We start from the raw sequence: 23,045 nt of genomic DNA, 5'->3' as shown, positions 1-23,045 counted from the left end.
GTATTGCGGTATCAGGCATAGTGGCTCGTCTGCTTCGGAATGTCTCCTTGCCCAGCATGGCTGTGTTACGCCTGGTTGGCGGAGATCAACGAAGACGAATCAGTGTTTCGCAGTCCAGCAAGCGTCGAAGAAGCTAGCCAGGTGTGCATTACGCGACATCTTCTTTCGAACTCATCTACCGAGTTGGCCTGTCGCTGTAGCGTAGAGTCAAATGTTTCACACCGTTTGGAGCACTGCCATGTTGCGGTGACAGAGAGCTCACCGCAGAGATGCTGCCAACACCCAAATTGCGCGGTGCATCGCCAAGTTCGTGATCGGTCCGTGGTGCCTGAAGAGTATACACCCTATGCGGATGCTGAAGTCGTGTAAAAGCGACACAGAAGGTGAGGTTGTTCCGACGGTGAGTCTGTAAGGCGGGAGGACCCATATGTTTCCCAGAGCGGCTAGCGGCGGCTGGGGGTCCCTGCCACCGGTTCTCGTCGCGTCCTCTGAGTGGCTGGACGAGTAGCAGCACGAATCAACTTCCCCTCCAGGGCACTGGGCGACCGTTCCTTCGGGCGTTCCGTGCAAATCTCACCGCTGTACGCGATACATGCTGGGGAGAGGGACGTCGCGAGAGGTCATGTGATCTCGTCCAGCCCTTATCACCGGGTTCACTATCAACGTGCTTTGCATCCTTGGTACATTACCGTCATCGGCCGGGTGTATGCCCAAGAGGGGCATCGAGTGAGTCGTGCTACGGCGACCGCGAGATCGCCTACATGAGCACAATATCCCATACCAAAACACACTAACCAGTCAATCGCAGTACACGCGTATCGTTCTATTCTTCCACCTTCGCATCGTCTAGTAACGCTGTTCGAGAGGCAGCCGCCGTGCTAATGCCGTTCCTTCCATATTTATCGTCAAAAACAACTGCGACTTTGGAAGCGACTATCGCGCTAATTCATCGCAAGAGGGGCACGGCCTATATTTAGCGGCCGCTGTGCCAAGTCGAGCCAGCTTTCTGATGACAGTAACTCTACCACCCTCCTTCGCAGCCCTACAGCCCTACGACGCACACAAGTCAGCACCCGAAACACCATCATTGGTCCAGCAACGATGCGACACAGGTACCCCTCCTCGTGTCCCCACTGTCATTCATTTGGTCGTGCGCTGCAGCACCCGAGCGAAGACCTGTGATAACTGCCGCTCATATACTACACCGAAACTTAGTGAGGGGTTTTCTGTATACATCCGTGTATGGGACCACCTCGTACAGTATTAAGCTCACCGGTTGCAGGGCGTAACCGATAGCAGGGAACGACCAGTGTGGTGGGAAAGCCTGCCGCCGCTCTTTCCACATGTCGCTGAAATCACTGAACATCATTTCCATATATCCCCACGGACAAGAACACGGATACCGCATTTGTCGCGTATTGCGTAGAATCGAGCGTGTTCGCTTAGAGGGTTCATGTATACCCAAGCGCCCGTTATTATCCAGCGCCCCTTCACCGATGACGATTGGTCGCCTTGCACACGGACGGTGTCGCGAGCGCGGTGCCTCCGCATGGGGCGTCAGACCTCGTGGCAGACTGGCAATACAAGGTCTCGGCCTTTGCGCTTTTGTAAAGCAACGTGTGCAATCACAACCCGCGCTCGCTTCCGTCATCATGCAGCTCAAGGCAGACAGATTTCCCACGCCCAGAGAGTGGAGGGTCGCTATCAGCCGCAGTATGCAGTCTCAGGTTGGTGGTCGAAACGAACAGTCATTCGGAGACTAGTGTCATCTCGACTCTCTTCGACTCATTTTATCAACAGTAGCGCTTCCAGCGCCAGAACGCTGCGAAGCGACGCTTGATGGCGTTCCTGTGCCAAGAAGGAGACTTGCCTTTCCTGACCGTTCAGCCGTTCTCGCGGGAACGGTAAGATCCCTGAAAGAATCCTTCGACGTCCCTGTTCAGGCCCGTATTGCGAGTCGATCTTCGAAGCGCTCGGGCGTAACTGCTGTGCCGCAGGCAAAATCAAACCAAATATCAAGAGCAAGATTAGCACAATGCGCACGACTCATTATATTTCTGGCTCGAACGCACATGTTACATTATCCAGCTCACAATTCTTGGAAGAGCGACTTTTTCACTACGTGCGTCTCCTGAGCAAATGCAAGATCGAACATGCCGACAAATTACACTCCTCGCTGTGAGGTGGCTTGCGTCTGCGGTGGAAATACTTCCGTTTCGAGCGAGTATGCCGTGGTGTAGACTTGTCCATAAGCCGTCCTATCATGACCACACGGACATCCGCTTCTCGAACGGCCTGCAAGTACACCATCATCGGACTTTGGCAATGCTGCAACAGACCCAACCCAGAGGCCTCTCTAGGAACCGAGTCAGACACGCAAACTATCGAACGATGGATTCTCCACTAGACAGGTCTAGAATGCTGATTCATGTATGATGTGCACAAACGCATCAAGATCGTCTTGAATGACTCCTCTTTCGAAGGAGCGACCTAGGCATCATCGTACATCAGAATGCGCGGACTCGGAGTTGCAACGCGAAGCCGACCCGAAAGTGCCGTGCCGCTCGACACGCTTCAAACAGGTAAATGGCGCGACAGGATACAATTGGACGCCACTCAAAGCCTATAAGTAACACAGCGATTTCGTAAGTACCTGACTTCATTACTCAGCCCGTGCTGCATCGGAGGTGGTTGCTGCTTGCTTCTGCAGTACTTCTGGAACGCGCATGGTGGGGACACTGATAGGGCTGAGGGGGACAGCTGACTGAACGAGGCTGTATTTGGTGCGTGAATACAAAGCAGTCAGCCGTGAAAATGGTGATAGAAAGGTCGCTCAGCGTCGCTGCTGCATACACATTAGGCACGAAGCACACCCTCTCTCTTCGCGACAAACATCATGGGGTTGTTGCCTGTTTGCAACGCCTTCCATCACACGGCGAACTTCCAATGCACATGCGGTGCGCAAGCACATGTACCGTGTGAGTCTTTCCCACGCATTACACACGCGAACGCCAGGTTAGGTCACCGCTGCCACGTTAAGTCCGCATCGCGATCGGTCAGTCTTTTGACCTCCGCCTTCGTCCGTTGAAGCATCGCGATATTGATTTGGGTGTCAAAGGGCGCGCAGCCGTACAACCCTGCACCGTCGATCTTCTGCGCAACAACCTGTTATTCACGACATGCAGGGTGACTGCAAAGAATGCGGGTATTTGAAAAGCGCAAACGCACACAAGGATAGTTTCCATTCTGTTTCCTTGCATCAACTACTGCTTCTAGCAAGTCAGCGAGTACGCCTACGCCGTCGGACACTAGAACCTCGCCGATCTCTGAATAATCATCATCCCACCACCTACCCCGCGGTCCCCCAGACGGGATCATACAGCCCCGAACCATTGGATCATCCGGTGCTCGTCACCCGCTTGAGCCATAAACAGACTCGCCCTTCCATGAATTGATATCCCATCCTCCATTAGCAGTCCTTCAATCAAGCCAATTTTTCAGCTACCGGTCAGGCTGCCTGCCGATGCAACCCTACCTACGCGTCTGCGGCGTAACCATATCGATATGAGCCAACTGAAATAACTTTGAGAGCGCAGCCAACTAGACTGCTCGTACGCAGCGAGTATACTTCGCAAGCGTGGAGAGCAGCAGGGCGAGAGATGTGACGCAAGTAGGTCTCAAGCAATCCTACGTGCGACAGCAACTTGCCTGATGCGGAAGCATGTTGCGAAGCCTGCGCCTCGTGGGATTCAGCCTCTAGTGGGGCTGCGCGACTCTGCCAGTGACGCATTCCACATACCATGGATAACTCGAATTTGAAATGATACAAAAGTCTCCACATGCACTACAACTGCACATCTGGGAGTAGTTCAAGAAGCATGCGGATCACTCGGTACGCAAACCGCGCCACGACGCCTCACGACAGCTTCAACGGAGCGCAATTCGCTGCTCGGCATACCGGATGCGATCTAGTCATCCCACGATAACAAGCGCAGAGCGGGCTCTCGGTGACCGGTTTTTCGTCACGTGCAGAGCGCGAGATGCCACGGCACGGAGTCAACTCCGGCGCGGCTGTGTGGAAAGCACCATGAGAGGCTGGTGTGAAACGGACAGTGGCACAAGCATCCTTCACGGGTTCAACCGTGTCTCGTCTGTTGCTCTCGTCTGCAATGCTATTCCGGGACCCATACCAGCAGGCAGCCATTCGGCAAGGCCACCAGCTACGCCTGAGCCTTTTTGCATACGATAATTACAAGCGCAGAGTTTGTGTCGCCCCGTCACGCTCTGCGACACGTATCGTTGTTCGCAGAACATACCTTCAGGTTGGCCGTTGAAACGTCCGCGCCACTTAGTCGCGTACAGGGCAGGCGTCGCACTGTCTCGCATACCATACTCGGGTTCGTGCACCGCCCACGAGGATCGTTACGAAAGGTATGCCTCCCTCGACCTTTGTCAGCAAGCGCATGGCTCGCTTGACGTGACTGTTCCGCAGAAACTGTCTAATGCTAGAGCTTTGACACCTGGGCAGGATGTTTTAGCGCCGGTAACTATCGCAAGCCGCTAAGCACTTTGTCCATCCTTTGGGCGGTCCCCAACGGTCGTTCTGTCGGTAATAACGCCCTTCTAACTCCACCGCCGTTGATCTTGGATTCGAGCGATTAAGTTTGATTTGCGAATCGAATATCGTACAACGCTCCGTAGCGTTGACACAGACCCCGATGCCGAAGAATTCCAAGGACCATCGACAAGACAGCCCCAAATAGTACCTGTCGATTCAGCCTTGCGTTCAATTCGCAACTAGTTGCCCAGCGGATTTCACATGTAAACGAACCAACGAATAACGTTCCATTAGCGGCAAAGAGGCGAGTACGAAGCCGCCTAAACGCTTTCAGGATAATGCAGAGAAGAAGGATTGACCGCAACGCTTGCCTAAAGGGGTAAAGTTTCAAAATTCCCGTGCGAGCCCGAAGCAAAGGGTCTCGGCGATTTGTGACACCTCTCGCACTTCGCTGCTGCCCGGAGGACGGGTTGAGACGGTCTTTTACATCCGAGCACGAGACGATTCCTCCGTCACACTGTATTTGCAGCGGAAGTATAGGGTTCCAGGAGCATGATCCTTCCTGTGAAGGGGCCATGCATGGAGAGGATTTGCAATCAAATCAAATCACGTCATATCTTGCTCACGTTACTGTCCTGGTGGACAGTTGTATCTGATACCCCGGATTTCCCACGTTGTATATGTCAGCACCCAATTCTCCAGGGTCAACTCCACCGGCGGTTGCTCGCGCAAGGGCTTACTGATCTGACAACCGTTCGCGCGCTGTAGGGCTGAAGGAGAATTTACCCTCCACGCGGGGTGTAAGAAGTAGGCGTCTGACATGTATTCCACACCGTCTTCGTCGCATTCATCCTCATGCTGCTACACCGTCATCTCGAAAGCAGAAAGACGACGCGTCGCATCGCGTCATGAGTGCCCTCTCCTCGCCCGTCCGGTGCGGCGGCGGAAGCTTCGGAAACCCGTGCCCACGATGCCATCCTTGTCCAGACCTTCAGATTGACAAAGAGCGCACGCGGCCAAACCCCCTGCCCCAGCTTCCGCGAACCCCCTATAGCACAACAAACCTGACGACGATATGTCGTGAGTCGGCCCAATGTAAAAACCCGTATCCCGCCTTCGTACTAATCCGTACAGTATTGCGAAGCGGAACAAAGAAATCCGTGTTACCAGTATTCCCGTTTTCTGGTAAATGAGGTGTATCCGTCCAGCGATGCGCCCAGCCCGATGAAAGCGAAAATCCATGTGCCGTTGAGCCCTGCAGCGTCCGGCATTTTCCATTCGACAGGTATTCGTGCGCATCACTTCCACGATCATGTTGGTGAGTCGAGTCAGGGACTCGAAGGTGAGGGAGAGCCGAGCCAGACCAAGACAGAACCAGATCCTATCCACGGTCACCCATGCATCGCGACATTCGCCCCGAATACACAGTTCTCGCACCGATTAAACCACCACCAAGCACCAACTGCCAACGTAGTCCTTCGCACACCGTTCAGAAAGTCCGGCAGATGATTGTTGGTCCTTTCCCTTTTTTCCACACCGGACGCGTAACAGGTTGAGTACCGAGCGCTGGTGGGCGGCTAGGTCGATCACACGCCCAGTGCATGCCACCTGTTTCTAAGTTCTGGTCTGCCCTATCTAAGATGGGAATAGAACCGTTGGGCTGAATTTAACGATGATTACGATTCAACTTCAGATTTGGTTTCGATGACAGCGGGCGATTGTAGGGCTGAAAATGAGGGACTCGAGCATGGCGATCGATACAGTATTGCGCGCCCCCCTTCGTGTGGGGGCTGGGCTGCGAAAGGGGGTGGGGAGCAAGCGAACCGACCAACTGGAGAGTTTCTGGGGGAGATTTGTGGTGTTTTTGGCTGGATTCGGAGACTTTTCCTTACTGTTGGTAAATTGGCAGGTGCGTGGCGGTTAGGGAAGTTGGGTGCTAGCTTGACTACACCGTCTGTATGCGGTTGTCGCGTGAAGATCTGTGTGTATTATAGTTTTGTTGGAGATGAGTTGGGGTAACGTATCGCATTGTTGTTTTAGGTCAAAGGGGAATGGCGCGCTTTAACGGCGATTGAAGGTTTGATCGAATCCGGGTTGACGTTTTCGCTTGTCGGCTCGCTTCAGTTGTCCCCTTCGTCTACCCTGGGACGACTGATCACGATCGCGTCTTGCTGAATCATGCTTCACTTATTCTAACGTTGTTCGTGGATGGAGCGCATGGTCTGCTTGTTCCAAAGTATGGTTTGAAGGGTAATTACCATGCGTTGGTCGAGTGCGACTCGTGGGATTCAATACGCCAGAGCTACCCAACGCCCAACGTCGCCTCACAGCTTGACAGCAAACTATCGAAGGTTACAACCTAGAATTCCGCTCCGGTAAATCTACCGACAGTCTAATGCTCCATCTCTTCTCTGACAGGAGGTCCATCATGTAGGCCAAGGTAATTCCTGGCTGCCCACTTGCTTATTTCGTGTTGGCTAACAAGCTGGACAGCCAAAGGCTATACATCAATGCTTGTGTATGTTAAGGCATCCCGGGAACCACAACAGGTGGCGCATTTAGGTCTCAGAGACACGTAGAACACAATCAGCACCAGGAGGACCCCTCTACGTAGCCCCATTCCCCAACCAAACTTACTTTCCATCTCAACAGCACAACGAGCCATCTTTACAGTCCAAGCATACACTCAATCTCTTCCCAAATCCTCCATAGTATCTCATATAGTGAAGCGACAAACTGCCACACCGAAAACCACAGACCAAATCTCCGGACTCGACCCTCTTCTCGGGACTCACGCAACAATGCACGCAAGTTCAACCCCATGCCACCTGATTGGCTCGATCACCTACCCTTTTAACCAACACATTAGCCATCATTCCTTTCCACGTGTGTCACCCGCAACGTAGAAAATGACGAATGTCGTGGGCGGAAAGACCATGGTCTGTGGACCCTTACGCCCCAGCGTCTATGCAGCCACAATGGGGCTAGCTGCGCCTTGGAAGTAGCGTACAGCCCTGGAGGTGTTCTTGAGATCAGCGTAATGAGCCCCATGGTGTAGCCATGGAATGAAGGTAGAGTGCAGGCGATGCATGTCGAGAGGGCGACGATAATTGATGCCCGGTGGGGTCTTTTGTCGTTCAAAAGTGGATCGAAGAAATGTAGTGACCGATCAACACACTTGCGTGGGTGATGGCCAACTGGGATGGCGGCGCCTGTACTTGAGGACATGGATTTCCTTGGTGGCCTGAATAAGTTTGCCGCCTAAATCAATATGAAAACGCGCAAAGTAGATGGCCCAACGTCAACGTAGGCTCTAGGAAGCAGTAAACTCATGAAGTAGCACTCAACCAGGAGCAGTAATGGCTCTTAGAATATACTATGCATTTAGTGTGAGGTGAGCCATAATTTAGATACTATGACAACCGTACTCTCTTCTCTACTACAGCCTCCCAATCCTTCTTCGTGAATGGAAGATAGCGATCACTACCTTCCGGTAGCCAGTACAGCTTATCCTCTCCAGTGATTTTATCCGGATCAACACCTTCCTTCTTCAATCTACCCTTTTGAATCTTTAAAGTACCCGTATACTCTAATGCAGGCGTCACTCTCAGAAACAGCGGCACTGCATAACTCGGTAAGACCGCTTTCGCGTGCTTTGCCAGAGCTGCGAAGTCGAATGTTGACTCTGTGACTCCATCTGCCATAACGATAGATGCAGTGCCCGCTCGGCCGTCGTAGCCAGGCACAAGGACGCCGTATGCGTTCGTTTCAGCGATCTGCGGGAACTTTCCGAGCATGTCGGCTACTTCGTTTGTCGATACGTTCTCTGACTTCCAACGGAACGTATCGCCTAGACGGTCAACGAAGAAGACGCGGCCGTCGGCATCTTGTCGCATCATGTCGCCTGACTTGAACCATCTGCTATCATAAGCTTGCAGTCGACGAGATTGGAAGGATGACTTACATATCACCCTTCTCGAAAACATCCCTAATTCTCCTATTCTCTGTGGCACCTTCGTTCTTGTAGTAGCCTGGTGAAGTAGCCACCGTCTCCGGTGTTAATCTATGCAGCACCTGGCCCGGCTCGTTCACCCCACATCTGATTGCAAAGCCGTTTGCATCTCTCATGATCTCTTCCGTATCAACATCCATCTTCACCCTCACTTCCTGGTCGCCGAACCGCCAATTCCAGATCAGCCCTCGGAGACCAATGCTATTCGCCGTGAAGGGACCAGCGTTGCGATTGAATGTCGCCCCTAATCCATCGGTAGCCGCATATAATTCGTTGATGATGGGTATGTTGAAACGCTCACGAAAGGGTTCCCAGACGTCAGGGCGCATGCCGTTGCCCCATGCCATCTTTACTTTGTGTTTCCGCTCGAATGCATTCGTTGGGCCGTTGAGTAGATACCTGCAGAGCTCGCCGACATACTGAATGATATCCGCATCTGAAGCTGCGACTTCAGGCCAGAAGGTCTTGTGCGAAAACCTCCGGCTCAATACGACTGTACCGCCAGCATGAACCATCGGTGTAACGCAAAGGCCATGCGCAGCCCCGTGATAAAGTGGCATACATGTGTACATTCTGGAGGCCGGTTTCAGTTCGAGGTATTTGGCGGCGCTGTAGCCAGTCAAGAGCTCGCGACCAGTGCTCAAAGTCACACCTTTGGGCAGCCCGGTCGTTCCGGAAGTATACAGTAGCGAGCGGAGGGACTCTATAGTAATGTGTTCGCGACGCGAGTCGGGTATAATAGTCGGGTTCGGTAGCGACGCGAAGAACGAGGGATCGTAGTACTGGATCTTGATGCCGGTCTCCTCGAGATCCGTACGGCATGGCTCGACATTGCTCTTGACATCGGCGTCTGCGATGAGGAATCTGCAGTTGCATAGCTATTGCAGAAGTCAGCCAGGGTCTACCCGCTTAGTTCCAGGAACGCTTACTCTTGCGCAATGCACCAATCCTGTCCCAGTGAGGTTCCAGTTGACGAAGCTCGGAACAGCTCCAATCCCATCGAGAGCAAACCAGAGCATCAGATACTCCGGGCTGTTCCCGCCATCCACAGCAACCACCTCGTCAGCTTGTATGCCCAGGTCCTCTATCAACCAATTCCCCACCCTGGTGAATGCATCAAAGAACTCCTTGTATGACCAGGTTTTGCCTTCGAAGATGAGGAATGGATGTTTCGGCTGGTTGCGGACCTGGTCTTCGAAAGCGTGGTACGTGAGAGCACGTTTGCGAGTTGCACGGTCGGTGATGAAGTCGAGGACATCTTGTGTCGGCGAGAGAGCACCGCGTTTACGCGTAAGGTCATGAGCAATATGATATTTCGCGTTGAGGTAGGCTGCTAGGCCTGCTGTGCCTGCTGCTCCGGCGATTATGGGTACTTGAAGATAGTCAACATCCGAGAACACCACGAGAGGATAGAGGTAGATGCTTACATGCCATAGTAACGACCACTTTCCACTTATCGTCCGGTTCCAGAGGTGTTCATAAAAGATACAACGACCGATCCGTCTGTTTAACCCCAATCAACCGGGTGTACCAAAGACAATGCGCGAGAACAGGTAATGTGATTCATCGCAAAAGCTTCCTTTCGCAGGGAGTCGGGGAAAGCTAGGTGCACCGAGGTTGTTGTTGTCGCAGAGACGCGACTCAGGGACCGTCGACTTCCCCGCATTCTACCGGGTAGCTTATTTCCGGGCATCCGCTACAGGGAACCCCAGGGCTTTGCTACCGTATCATCTGCAGTCTCTTTCTAAGTCGAACAGCCAGACATGTCTTACGATCATTCAATCCAATACTCTGCAGTTTTATGATCTTGAGGATCTCTCTAGACCCGTTGTTGATAACATGCTCTGCGATTACCGCACAGGAATGTTGTCTAGAGTGTATGAACGCGCCCATCGTCCACGAACAAGAAGGTTAGGGCAATGGGCATTTCTGGAGCTTGTGTCGCATCATGCGGTTGCTGCATACATAGTGGTATATTTGATCAAGTAGGTAGTATAGAAGATGATGTATACTTCTACTCAATTGTTTTTGTAGCATGGAACGTATTGTTACCTCTCCTAATGAGGGGGTCTCACGTCGTTTGATCCTCTTAATCACTATCATACTGCATCTTGCATCGCGCGGCAATATACCGCCGGTTTCTAACTCCCATACAAACAACATCTCATCCTGCCCCCTTCATTCCATCTTGTTCATCTCTCCAAGATATCTACTTCCTCTCCTTCCAAGGTTGAAAGCCATTCCCCTACCATAGCGTCTAGCTTATTTACGTCCTCCCCATCCTCATCAGCCACAATCTCATCATCTTCAATCTCGAATCCATGACACTGAAGCCATAGGGGAAGCTCCTCCGCTCCCTGCATGCGATATATCGTCATCATTTGGCCGTCCCAAGACTTGGACCGAAGGGTGATGGAATGTCTCCAGTACCCATATCGTCTCAACACTTTCAAGAGGCATACATATACTGTCTCGCAAACGTGTTGTTCTCGGACCCACTCTTGCGTACCGGCCCACGATCCGCTGCCCGGATCATACAGTGCCGCTTCTGCTTCGTTGATAGCTTCAGATGTGTTCTTCTTGTTGCGATCAAATGTCCAGTGCTGTATCGCTGAGCGGAAATCGTCGTTTGTCCATTCTTTAGCTTTGGGGAATTTTGCTGGGTTCCAATCCTGAGCGAATTGTTCTGCGGTCTCGTATTCACCCTCAAAGCGTTTGTACTCTTGTGTTGGTGAGGAAGGAAAGGTACATACGCATCCAGAACGATTGCGTATGTAGCTCTGCTGATAGTATGGAGCTGGCTCAGATCTGGCAGGCTTACCCGTTGTAGCCGGGGCAGTGGCTGCTCTTTTGTGGTGCGCATAGAGTTGCTCATGGTATGATTTGGCTGTGAAATGAGCTTGAAGGGCAGTCATTTTGTCGGTTGACTGCTTATTATCAGAAGGCATCATGAGCTATAACTTCTTTTATGTTGTGTTTTTGGGAAATTTGTAGATCTTTTGCTTTGGGGTCGAAATGTTGTAAGTTGATCTGTGACTTCTAATCTTTGAAAGTCTGCTTTATATATGCGCAGCTTTGCTTCTGTGTTACTCAAATAATTCGCCCGCGTTTCTGGTCGTTTGGACTATGGATATCTGCGGTAGCGAACCATGGTCGAAAACCTGAGGCTACGCGAGTCCCCAATTCAGACTCGCTCACATTCGATGAATGTCATGAGTATTGGTTCAACCTTTACTTAACTGGCGGCTCGTATTCTACGCCGACATTCAACATGATCCACACACGCCTCGTATTTGGCATGCAAGTCCGCCACCTCATCGGAGAACAATCGACCGTGGCTCGGAATAGTCCTCTGCTTCGGGGTACCACTCTTTCGACTGCTACCATGATGTTAGCGATCTCATCATCGTCACTTTTGACCGCATTTGTACTTACATCTTTCTTCACCTCGGATTTTACCCTCTTAATCACCACCAGTCCAACCCTCACATACTCGCCCCGCTCTTTATCCGTACTAATGATTACCACACCCAAAGCCGGCGCAACGATCAGAACCTCACAAGCCTCATATGCCTCGACATCGAAAAGAACGCGCGCATCATGGTAGCTTTGATCGCGCATCTGCACCTTACACGACCGATACGGACTCTTCCCTGTCGCTACATCTTTCCCGATAGCAGTAACGTCGGTCACCGATCCACTGAACTTTGCCCACCCATCTTTCAACTCACCAAGCGGATTAAGTCCTTTAGGCACGACCCTGCATTCTTCAAGAAACGCACAGAAGCCTCGCAGCGAAGTATTCATACCTATAGTAAGATCACCTAATCCGTAATCCACAGGTCCTTCCCCAGACATGAACGACCAAGACGGTGCCGTCCACACCTCCGGTCTTTTGAAGGGCGCGACATCATGTCTAGGTACCCACAGGAGCCACTTGGCGAAATTCCGCTTCCACAGTCCCGCGGCGCAGACGTCGCCAGTCATGCGCTGTAAGACTGTCATGACGCCTGAGATGGCGGGGAATTTGTCTTTGGGGTATGTTATCCCGCGGGCGGTGTAGTCGCGGACGAGTTGGAACCATGCGTCTTGGCCAATGGCGGCACCGATGGGGAGGTTGATGCTGTAGACTACGGCGTCGAGGGTGTAGAGGTGCGTCCAGCCTCGCCTTTGCTCTTCATGCGAGATGCCGTCGGGACAGCGCCAGAACATGTTGGCGCTGCCAAAATGGAGGGAGCGGGATGGTAGGAGTTGCTCTTGGAGGACCCAGGCTCGTGTTTCGAGGGGGTCGCTTGGTAGTGCCTGGGTTTTGTTAGTGAGGAGACGAGGGTGTCACGGGGGATGGAGCTTACATAGTTGCGGGTCTGTTGGGCGACGAGATATACTTCTAGATGACCTTCGCTATCGTGGATCTCGATACGTTCAGTCGTTGGCATCTTCCGTGGTCCTAGGAAGCCTGCTCCGCAATGTGAAGCGTTGGATGCAGCGATGTTGATGTGTGATCTGGAGTAGATGTCGGCCATAACAGCCGATTCTTTCTCCCAGTCTGCTGTGTCATCTTGTACTAAGAGCGAATATGCAAGTATTAGCATATGTACTGTATGCAGAGGAGTCGGTTCATACCAATTGCCAGGCAGTCAATCCATACGTACCGTAGACCAAGAAACCGTACCACGATAGCAGCATCTTGAAGAGTCTTAGGAAGATCTTGAAAGCTGATGCTGCTCTTTCGCATTGGAAGCGTCTCTGTGGTAGTCATGAACGGCAACCCATTTCCCCAACAATAGCTCAGCGTTGCGTACTTCCCTTTCTGATCAGCGGTCGTTTCGACTAGCTTACATTTGGATTGAGAAAACAGTTCTGGCCACCGCTTCATGTTTTCGGCTAGAGCGTCGGAACTGGGCATGTCATCGAGATCCAGCACTCTTGTAGGCAACAACGAATCTTGCTGGATCGCAGAACATCTCTCATGCCGGGCGTTGCATTTATCAAACCAAGCCCTAAATTGCTTCACTGGCGTTGAGTCAAGCGAGTCTTCTAATTTTACTGGCTTGAATAAGTTCGGAGATGGGGTATCTTATCTTGGATTAGCGTTCTCGCAATGGGTCGGCAACAAGATCCTATCCAAACATACCAAATCTATTTCGAAACTCCACAGCAGTAGCTTCATTTATGCCCTTGTCTAGATAGAGATCCAGCTTTGTGCCGTATGTTTCAGATTCGGATAGATGAAGCCATGCTGGAGCGACTTCCACATCTACTTCTTGTGCGACTCGTTTGTAAACCGGCCGTGTTTCCAGATCCCGCATAAGCATGCTGCATATTACACATTCCAAAGCGCTTCTTCTCAATCGCGGTAAGGTAGTTTGGCGTCTGTCGCATATCCATGTTTCGCTGTTGTGACCCCAGGGTATGCCATTGTCGTCGGTCCAAGACGTCTTTTTCCAGTCTGGAGGGTGATCTCCGCGGACGAGCGCGCGAAAGGGTATGGAGCTACAAGTAGTGCAGAGTGACATAACCAGTATATATGGAATTATCAGGGCAGGATGGCAATGGTGAAATCTGATGTGAGATGTCAGGTGTGATGGGTGGGACGTACCTGCCTGCTTATAGTCAGCCTGCAGGTGCTCTAGCCTCACGTGTCTTAGTACATGGGATTGCTCTCCACAACCAACTTTGCCTTTCTAGGAACACTCTTTGTGGCTTACTGTGATTCCATGTCATAGCATTGATTTCTCTCATCTTTTATCTATCCATCACCCTCTCATTCCATCCACGACCTAATACCCAACCCCACCCCCCTCAGTCGGCAAATCAAACCACGCGTAATTCCCACCCGTACAAGTCTCCCTCAAATACGCCCACGCCTTGGGCCTCTGCCTCCCCTCCAACCCCGGATCCAGTCTAAGCGCCATCTTATACGCCGCCGTCTGGCCGCTACTATCCACCAGATCAACGTAATCAGGGATATCGCCAAAGTCCTTCTTCTGCAAACGCTGTTCCCACGTAATGCCAACGGTGCCGCCGTCGACAAAGGCAAACGGCGTGTTGTCGACGTAGTGCAGTTGGATGCCGAGGCCGTACATGACGGTTGGGAACCATTTGTAGGCGGTGTAGGCGATGAAGTTGGGTACGGAGGAGACGGGGACGACGAGCTTGGAGTGGAAGGGTGGGGCGGTGGTGAGTTCGGTGGCTTTGCCTTTACCTTTTCCTTCGTACTGGTTCTTGGTCTGGTTGTCGAGGCGGGAGGTGAGTTTCATGAGTGTGATGAGGGTGTTTAGTTCGGGGCAGCCGCCGTAGAGGTACTGGGGATGTTTCTTCAGCGACGAGATATGCTGGCCAACGGGGCCGGTCAACTGCTTCTCGTAGACATCTGCTTCCTTGATGTACTGGTTCATGCGACGTAGAATGCTGGGAGACATGCTCTCCTTGCGGTTATCGATCTGGAACCGGACGTGGCGGACCATGTGGAAACGGCCCAGATACGCGAGACGGTCGAAGTAAGTCGAGGTGTCATAACCGATGGAGAAGGTGTTTGTGGAGTAGAACATGGGAAGTGATTCCTCTCGGACTTGCTTGCTGACGCGAGTGATACCGAGAAGATCGCTGGTCGCGAAGTGATGCTCTGCATTGTCGTCGTGGAACTGAACGACCTGGTCGTCGGTATAGTCGCACAGATGAGGCCTGATGGGTCGGTCTGTATCAAGTGCGAGCGAATAGATGCGCTGACGTAGCTCCACAGAAAGCTCCATGAACTTGTGGAACTTGGGCTTCAACATCTTGCACCTGCCGGTGGTATGGCGTTCGGAGTGACACTGGTGACAGAGAGTGCAGTTCATGTTGCGGATACCCTTTTCTGCCATGCAAGTGAGGCAGTGAGTGGGCGTGCGATATCTAGGCTGACGGGGCCGCACCGGAACGTTGGAGGTGATAGGAGGTGGTTTTGTCGCGCGTCTTGCCTTGGGCTTTGATGGTCCTGGAGTGGGATCATTGACTGGTGGAGCTGGCAGAAGGATTGGGTTGAAGGAAGGTACACGGAGAGAAGCCGCAAGATTGCTGTCGTCCTCGTCTCCCAATGCTCGAATATCGCCTTCAGAACGCGGTGCGCGTAGACGACGACGTGTATAGGCGGTGGATGCCTGGAAGTCACTCGAGCCAGTAACCGATCCCGACGAAAGAGGAGCGTGGTTCAGATTTGCTGCTTCACGAAGACTGTACATGTATAGATCGGCTGCACAAGTTAGCTATGAGTCCTCACCAGAAAATTAATGGGGTCCTCTTACCTTGGTTCCTCCAGTAAGTCTCCGCTTGCTGACCCATCGATTGCCCTGACTCACCAGACGTCGGCCCACCACCAGTACCAAATCCCGAGCCTGCTTCGATCGCTTTCTGAAAGTCTTCATCATATTTATAATCGAAGTATTCTTGGCCACAGCGGTCGCACAGAGTCCGCTCATCTCCATCCTCACGACGAGGGTCAGGCTTCAGGCAGCAAGACATGGGCGGCATAACGAGATTTCCATCGACCACCAGGTCAGTAGGAGGAATGAGTGGTGCCGGAGCTGGTTGCGCGGGTGCGTGAAAAAAGTTCTGCGCGTACACCGCACCACACCCAACGCAGACCCAGTCACCGTCGTCCATGGTCCAGTGCTTATAATCGGGACAGCATTTCGGGGAGTCGCCTATGATGGGATGTGGGCGGCCTGCTTTCTGATTGACCTCGAAGCCCTTTTGAGTTGGGCGAATGTCGGCGCCAGACTCCTTCATGGCCAAAGCTAGGTGTAAGGCCTCGGGGCTGCAATCGCTCGGCCAGAAGTCACTCCAAAAGTTGTCGTTCGCTTCGTAGTCGTCGTCGTTCATTGTCGGCGGCTGGCTGCTGGGTGATTGTGCAAAGGTTGAGAAGTGAGAGAGCAGGTTATTTAAGTGATATTCCAAAAAGTGAACGCGGCGAGTGAGCGAATATATGGGAGCGAGCAAGAGAAGCCTAAAGAGTTTCCACACCGCAGACGAGGAAGTGAAAGCGCGCATGTGACCACACTGTGAGAAGTCAGGAGTCCGTGAATCAGATGAATCGGGGAAACGCACATGCATACGACAAATCAATCATCGTTCATTGGTATACCTTCGAATGACGGCCTCTACCACTTCTTACCTCCCTCATCACTGAAATCACGTCCCTGGCGTTCCTGTTCTAACCTAGCGTCAAACTCTTGCTGCGCGCGCTGCCTCTCCCTGGCCCTCTCCTCATCACCCGCAACAAACGTATACGAATCTCCAAGCGTGGACCCTTCCCTTTGCTCCCTGCGCTCTGGCTCCGCTCTGCGCGATTGTTGCTGCTGTGGCCTTTGAAGTGGCGCTGCTGCTCCTCCTCCGGTGCGCCTTAGACGATCCCATGACGATTCACCAGGTCTTGCTTGAGATTGGGATTGGGGTTGTTGTGGGTTGTTGACTTCGTCTTGGAAGAGGCCGCCAGTGGGGGAAGCGTCGTCATCGAATGGAAGAGATGAGGGCGGTGCTTGCTGGCGTTGTGGAGCTGGTTGTGATGTGTCGTTTGAGAACGTCTCCCATGTGTCTGATCCGGCGGTTCTGGTACCCCACGATTCGTTTCCAGCGGTCGGGCTCATGTCGTCGCCTCCATCAGCGTTCCCTTGAGGCTGCTTACCCCAGCTAGCCTGTGGTGACGGGCCACCTCCTGCCTTGTTCCTGACCTGCTCCTGGAATTGTCGTCGCCTGTCCTCGATCTCACGTCCTTGTTGTGCGGTCCTCTGTCCCTCAGCATGCGATGAAGCCTTCAACTCCTGCCCAAACTGCTCCAGCTTCGGATCATTCGAGGTATTCACCGCAGCCAGAGGTTGCGCGAGGAGTTGACCAATGATGTTGCCCATCTGTCCTGCCACCAAAACGTACAAACTGAATCGCCATGTGTGTCGTGCAAACATCGCCATGTTGCCCTTGATCGGACCAAACTTATTCCGGTCAATGTCCTCCACCTTTGGCTGATAGAAGGGATACTTCATTCTATCCATAGTCCTCCACCATTGGTACGTTCCTGCAGCTGCACCCGTGGCGGCGAAATAGCTTTTTGTTTGCTCAAGCTGGTATATGTGGTATGCGAGCGCCTGCGCTTCTTCGGGGTTCAATTGACGGCCGACCTTGCGCTCGGCGAATTTGAGGGTAGTTTCGGTCTTGAAGCGGACAGCGCGGTCGGAGAAGCCCATGAAGGTGCCTATAATCGGTAATGGCTGGGGCAGGACGCTCGCGTCGAAGCGAGCGCCTGAGGAGGGCGGCGACGCGGAAGCATACGGGTCGTCCGAGGAGGGGTACGGGTTATCTGTGAAGCCTTCCGGGGCTGTATTGTCGACGTCCTGGAGCACCATGTTGGTATATGTGGAATTGGGTCGTGATGGTGTGTGGTCGTAGGAAATGGTGCGTGGTGTGATGAAGAGACATCGGAGCTTAGCTCAAGCGTTGATGACGGCATCGAACACAACCTCGGGATCAGGGTCCACCTGGCAGCTGCGAACACCTGACACGATACCATCGCCCAACTAGCGTCTCGCATCGCGACAATCAACACTTGTCACCTCCGTCTATTCCAATTACTTCACATAAGAAAGATTTGTCACAAGATTCAATACGGTCTATTCCCATGTTCCCCTGACCCAGCGATACTCCCTCGGCAGAAAATGTACGTACTTATACAAAAGATAAAGAAAATGACCACTCCAAGTTCGACCAAACTACTGCGAACCCCATATGCTCGCAAGGAAGCAGAAACTAGACTGTGTTGAGTGAGGAAAGTACCCAACTTCGCTTCACAAAACGCCGCGACCCAAAGCCGCCTGCAACGGCCAATTATGATAACCAGAAACACCCTCGAAGGGTGGCATGAGAAAAGCGACGGGCCAAAGACTTGGTCCACCGTTGCGCGCGATATGTTGTATATACTTTTGCGGACCCAGAGTGTCGTCGACTGATCACATGCCTATAAAATGATGCAGCGACAGCCAGCTGTAGGTTCCTCGTCGTTATCTCTTCGGCTGCCAGTTTTGCCGGTCTTGGCGTTTTCCTCGTCGTCCACCATTTCCTGTGGCTTGACTGTCATGTGCACCACGTTGGGCGAGTCTGTCTGGAACCGGCAGTCTGTCCGATGTCAGTAGCTGGCCTTGGAGTCTGGAGTGTCTATCGATACGGGCTGCGCGTCGTGGCTGCATTAACCAATGATCGGCATGTGCCGAGCGATTGGACGAGCCGTGCCAAGAACGTTGACATGATGCGATGAGATGGAGGTGCTTACCCTTGAGTGGGGATTTGTCGTCGAGCATGCGACCAAAGTGTATCAGTCGTATTGAGCCTGGCGATGTGGGCCGGGTCTCCCATTCTGCAATGACGAGTTAGCGGTTTGCACGACGAAGGCTGCAAAGGGATGCTCTTTGGGCACCATGCAGATCAAGACCGAAGACGTCAACATAGCCACCCCACTGTCGAACCAAGCTTCTCCCAGCTCTTGCGCCACATAGAGAAGAGATGCGCATGCGTACCTTCTCGCCAGTCCCGCCATATCAGCTCCTTGAGCGTGTATACGCTGATGTTGTAGGGGTCCATGTTCTCGACATTGACGTTGCGCTTCTTGAGGTACTTCTCCTCAATCTTGTAGGGGTGTCTCGAGCCGCTGGTGAGGAGCAGCATTATCACCAGCACGGGGCCATTGGTGTTGTCTGGGTTCGCGGCTGGAGTATCGGTCGACGGCCCAATCGCCTCGGTCTCTGCGCGATTTAACGCAGCAGGCGGTGCGGGTTTCGCAGACGGGGCAGCAACGACGGGCGCGTCCTCAGAGGCGCTGATTTCGGTCACGTGTGGTGTGGAAGCTGCTATCGCGGCTGGAACGGGGGTCTCTGCGACGTGCGTGCTCGTGCTGGCGGGAGCTGGGACGGCGCCCGACGCCTGGAGAGTCCGCATCTCGACGGGGCTGGACGACAGGCCTTCGCTGCTGCTCTGCGGTCGCGACCCTGCGGCGGGCTGTTGTGGAGTGGTTTGCGGTGCCGTGGGGGCTTGGTCCGCTGTAGACGCCATGGTGGTCGGCCGACTGCACTCGCGACGGGCGGCGGCGATGCGAAAGGGGAGCGATTGGACGGGCCAAGCGAGGGGACGACGATGGCACGGCGGGGGGATTCTTCTGGGCAGGCGTCGTCGGTGCAGAGGGCGCGGCAGCGAAAAATAGTTTGGTGTTGAGATGTATCGGGCCTGTGGGCGTGAGAGAGAAGGTCGGGCGACCGTGCGCGATTGGGAAGTCGCCGTCGCCGCCTTGTTATGCCCTTCTCCGCAATCCGCAAACGCGGCAAGAGCGACCCGCCGTCTCCACCCAGAGCCACTACTGAGCCGAGAACACCGCCTCAATACCTGGGCGTATGCCACCCGCCCAATGTTTGCTGGTACCGATAGACGTGAACCAGCAAACTCACAGCCAGCCGACTTCTGCTTCTCCTGTCACTGCCTACACTGCTAGGCCCGCGGCGCGCCAGGTTCTGCCTCCCCAAGCGTCTGCCCCTGCATTGCATGCCCATGGCCATTATTGGTCAGCTGAGCTGTTCATGCATCTGCTTTACGCCACATGCACAGCAGTCCGAGTGGACCCGGGGCTGTTCCGAGACACCCTGGGAATGACAGTAGATTGTCTTGTTCAGCATGTCATAAGCACAGAATATGCGTCCTGACGTTTTAGCCATTCCCAGTCAGTTGCCAGAATGCTATGTCTGTCGAATATCAGATCATCATGACGAAGGATCAACGAGTCACACGCAAAACCAGAATGCAACCTTGAGGCATGCACAGCTGTGGAACAGTTCCCTTCAGCAAGGACACAACGAATAGCTCTCCGACGAATTAGGTATCGAAGGTCATCGGCCATGAGAAACCAACTTCTTCGTACGAAAGGCCAATAACCATATGCCCTTTGCCGACCTTACACCCAAACTAGTGATCCGAATCCATATTGATTTGCCAATTATGCCGGTTATATTCGGTTCCAGTGTCCATCAAGAGAAAAGACACGCAGGTTAGTCAAGCCATGCTGGTGAACGTATCATTATTTCATTCGTGTCCTGGTTCTATACCAACGCCGGCTGTCCATATCGTAAACGGTCCGTGGTATGGCTTGGGCGGATGAAGTGTCGCTACCAATGCATTCAGTATGCCCTCCATGTGTTCTGCCCAAGCACCATAAACGCTCTACCAGTTCATCTTCATCTTGTGCTCAATCTCCGTGTGGAAGTCTGGCACCTCACGCAGCTCGTTTCCAGTGAAGACATCCTCCCAGCCAATCTCCGTGTCCCGTCCCTGCAGGATGTCCCGGTGGACGTTGCTACTTCCACCTAGAGTTGCTGGCCTCCACTCGCCCGCCTCGGCGATCTTGAGCTCCATACCCCTGCGCACTGGCTCTGCGATGCCGAACTGTCGCCTCAGCATCTCCATCTTCAGGCGGTCTTGGGTGTCTCGCCATTGGGTAAGACGGGCCTCGAGAGGGTGGGCGGACTGGAGAGCGACGGGTGCTGTCGACGATGAGGCGGCGCTGGATGCTGTGGTGGTTTGGCCGAGGCGAGAGCGCAGGGTATCGTGTACACCGGGGGCTGAAGGGGCTGAAGTCTCCAGAGCGGTCTGCGTGGAGTGCGCCTTGTGGGGGACGATACGGAGAGACTGGATAAGTGTTAGACCAGGGCACTGTGTACATGGGCGCTGTGGTGCTGATAGCGTACCATCTTGTTGAATGTGACGCTGAGACTTGTGAGGTGAAACTGGTGCGGGCTTTTGAGAGTTTCGACCTCGAATATACGATTTAGTGGGCTGAGGTGGTGTTGATGTTCGAAGGCGGGATGTCGAACTGTTGCTATCGATGGAGCTCCAGGCTACGGAGGTGACGCGCCCGACTAGCGCGGTCTTGGCACAACCATATGCTCCAAATCCCGACCTCACCACTTCACAAACGTTCAAGAGAAGTGCCTAACATGAATCATGGCTCAGTTGCGGACAACTACATCCCGACTATGCTGCTCAACGGCAGATCCCAAACCACACAGGCGACGACCATGGCCCCTACACTGACCATAGCTGCCATGAGAATGTTGACAGCATTGTTGTCCAGCAGATCGCTCCCGACTTCAATCTTCCGACTCTCATGCTGTGCATCCACGACTGCATTGCCGCTTCCCCCAGCTCTCATCATTGTCTCTGAGGCCTTGATCGACGCCGCAGTGTCCGCTCCGCTCGTCTTTGCAATGCCATTCTTGCCTTCCGCACGACTGCTGACTTTACTGCGCACTTGACCTGTCTTGGAAAGATGAAGAGGATGGCTGCTTTTCACGAGAACTCTCCTGCCTCCTTCGCCCTCTACGACCTTTCCAGAGTGGACGTCGACGACGCTCGCTTGAGCCAGAGCACCCAGAAGCGAGTCGAGTAGTGTTCCGCTAAAGCCAGCAGCTGTCAGAGCAAGTGTATAGGTAATCTTCTCGGACAAATCCCAGTCTTTACAGAAAGGCAGCAACAGCGTAGATGTAGCTGAGAGTATGAAGGCCCCCAGTAGGCCTGCACCAAGTCCAGTCGCAGTCACTCCTCCATTTGTGCCTGGCGGGACGACACGCCATGGAGCTGTTATGAGACGTGGCTTTGATTTCGAAAGGATACCGAGTTCGGAGGAGAAGGTGTCGGCGGCGACTGCGGCGTAGTTGCTAGAGTATGTTAGCAATCACATGCTATGACATGAAGTACACTCGCTTACGCTACAATGCCTATGACCAGGGCATCACTCCCTTTGTGCCAACATAGACCCTGGTCGTTGTATCTCCCTTCTTTCCTTAGCTGCCAGAGGTGCAGCAAGAGTAACACCGAGGCTACGCCGGAGTTCGCGATGACCTGAACATGATTGCGCTCGCCTTCACCACCAGATGCGCCCGTCGCGGACTGTGTCAGTTTCGCTTTGATGTCGTGTTTGACCTGTCTCGTGTCAGTACTCCTCTATCGCATTCTTCATCAAACGTACCTTCGTCACAGTACTACCGGCCAGGAAGAAGACGGCAAGAAGCACGAAGAATACACTCCATGGGTGCAACACATGCACAACTGCTGTCGCGAAGGCCACCAGAATACCGATTGGAGTCAGTGATTTGCGAGAGTATGCTCGATAGACTAGCGCAGCAACGGCGGGGACCGCTATAGTGGGTTGCATGCTTGGAGGTGTTGGTAGAGCGGCACGGAGGTGTGGCTCGAGATGGACGCTTCCGAACGTGATTGTGGTTGCGTCATGGCCAAGCGTGGATGATGGCGGCCTGGCCCGTGGAATCCGTTGCGAACATTAGCCTTACAACTTCGCGACTACTTGCACATATCAAAACTCCATCCATTTCGACTCTCATCTCAAATCTTCGTTAAAAGGACAGAAGTTTTCTTAGAGGGCGCCAACACCTCAGCTACCAGCCCGCCTCC

General features: G+C 53.2%; 7 protein-coding genes across 7 annotated transcripts; all 7 read right to left on the bottom strand.

The window, feature by feature from the left end:
* Positions 1-7,971: 7,971 nt before the first annotated feature.
* Positions 7,972-8,710, bottom strand: FAT1_2 (long-chain fatty acid transporter fat1; the record flags this gene model as incomplete). Its single annotated transcript, XM_049333673.1, has 2 exons — positions 7,972-8,466; positions 8,705-8,710. The coding sequence occupies 2 exons, from the start codon at positions 8,708-8,710 to the stop codon at positions 7,972-7,974; spliced, it is 501 nt and encodes a 166-aa protein (XP_049187395.1).
* A 750-nt stretch (positions 8,711-9,460) lies between these two features.
* FAT1_1 (long-chain fatty acid transporter fat1) lies at positions 9,461-10,004 on the bottom strand (the record flags this gene model as incomplete). Its single annotated transcript, XM_049333672.1, has 2 exons — positions 9,461-9,921; positions 9,998-10,004. The coding sequence occupies 2 exons, from the start codon at positions 10,002-10,004 to the stop codon at positions 9,461-9,463; spliced, it is 468 nt and encodes a 155-aa protein (XP_049187394.1).
* Positions 10,005-10,762: 758 nt separating this feature from the next.
* Positions 10,763-11,327, bottom strand: J4E83_006761 (uncharacterized protein; the record flags this gene model as incomplete). The annotated part of the gene is made up of 2 exons (XM_049333671.1): positions 10,763-11,292; positions 11,324-11,327. The coding sequence occupies 2 exons, from the start codon at positions 11,325-11,327 to the stop codon at positions 10,763-10,765; spliced, it is 534 nt and encodes a 177-aa protein (XP_049187393.1).
* A 3,023-nt stretch (positions 11,328-14,350) lies between these two features.
* Positions 14,351-15,890, bottom strand: J4E83_006760 (uncharacterized protein; the record flags this gene model as incomplete). The annotated part of the gene is made up of 2 exons (XM_049333670.1): positions 14,351-15,801; positions 15,887-15,890. 2 exons carry the CDS (start codon positions 15,888-15,890, stop codon positions 14,351-14,353), a joined length of 1,455 nt encoding a protein of 484 aa, XP_049187392.1.
* Positions 15,891-16,708: 818 nt separating this feature from the next.
* On the bottom strand, positions 16,709-17,947 carry J4E83_006759 (uncharacterized protein; the record flags this gene model as incomplete). Its single annotated transcript, XM_049333669.1, has 1 exon — positions 16,709-17,947. The coding sequence occupies one exon, from the start codon at positions 17,945-17,947 to the stop codon at positions 16,709-16,711; it is 1,239 nt and encodes a 412-aa protein (XP_049187391.1).
* A 608-nt stretch (positions 17,948-18,555) lies between these two features.
* J4E83_006758 (uncharacterized protein) lies at positions 18,556-19,643 on the bottom strand (the record flags this gene model as incomplete). Its single annotated transcript, XM_049333668.1, has 3 exons — positions 18,556-18,713; positions 18,868-18,951; positions 19,112-19,643. The coding sequence occupies 3 exons, from the start codon at positions 19,641-19,643 to the stop codon at positions 18,556-18,558; spliced, it is 774 nt and encodes a 257-aa protein (XP_049187390.1).
* A 1,155-nt stretch (positions 19,644-20,798) lies between these two features.
* Positions 20,799-22,788, bottom strand: J4E83_006757 (uncharacterized protein; the record flags this gene model as incomplete). Its single annotated transcript, XM_049333667.1, has 4 exons — positions 20,799-21,263; positions 21,670-22,291; positions 22,342-22,556; positions 22,603-22,788. 4 exons carry the CDS (start codon positions 22,786-22,788, stop codon positions 20,799-20,801), a joined length of 1,488 nt encoding a protein of 495 aa, XP_049187389.1.
* Between the last annotated feature and the right edge of the window lie 257 nt (positions 22,789-23,045).

This window comes from Alternaria metachromatica (assembly GCF_023757995.1).
Source record: "Alternaria metachromatica strain BMP 0045 chromosome Unknown scaffold_15, whole genome shotgun sequence".
Lineage (NCBI taxonomy): Eukaryota > Fungi > Ascomycota > Dothideomycetes > Pleosporales > Pleosporaceae > Alternaria > Alternaria metachromatica.
This window is presented reverse-complemented; position numbering and strand designations above follow the sequence as displayed.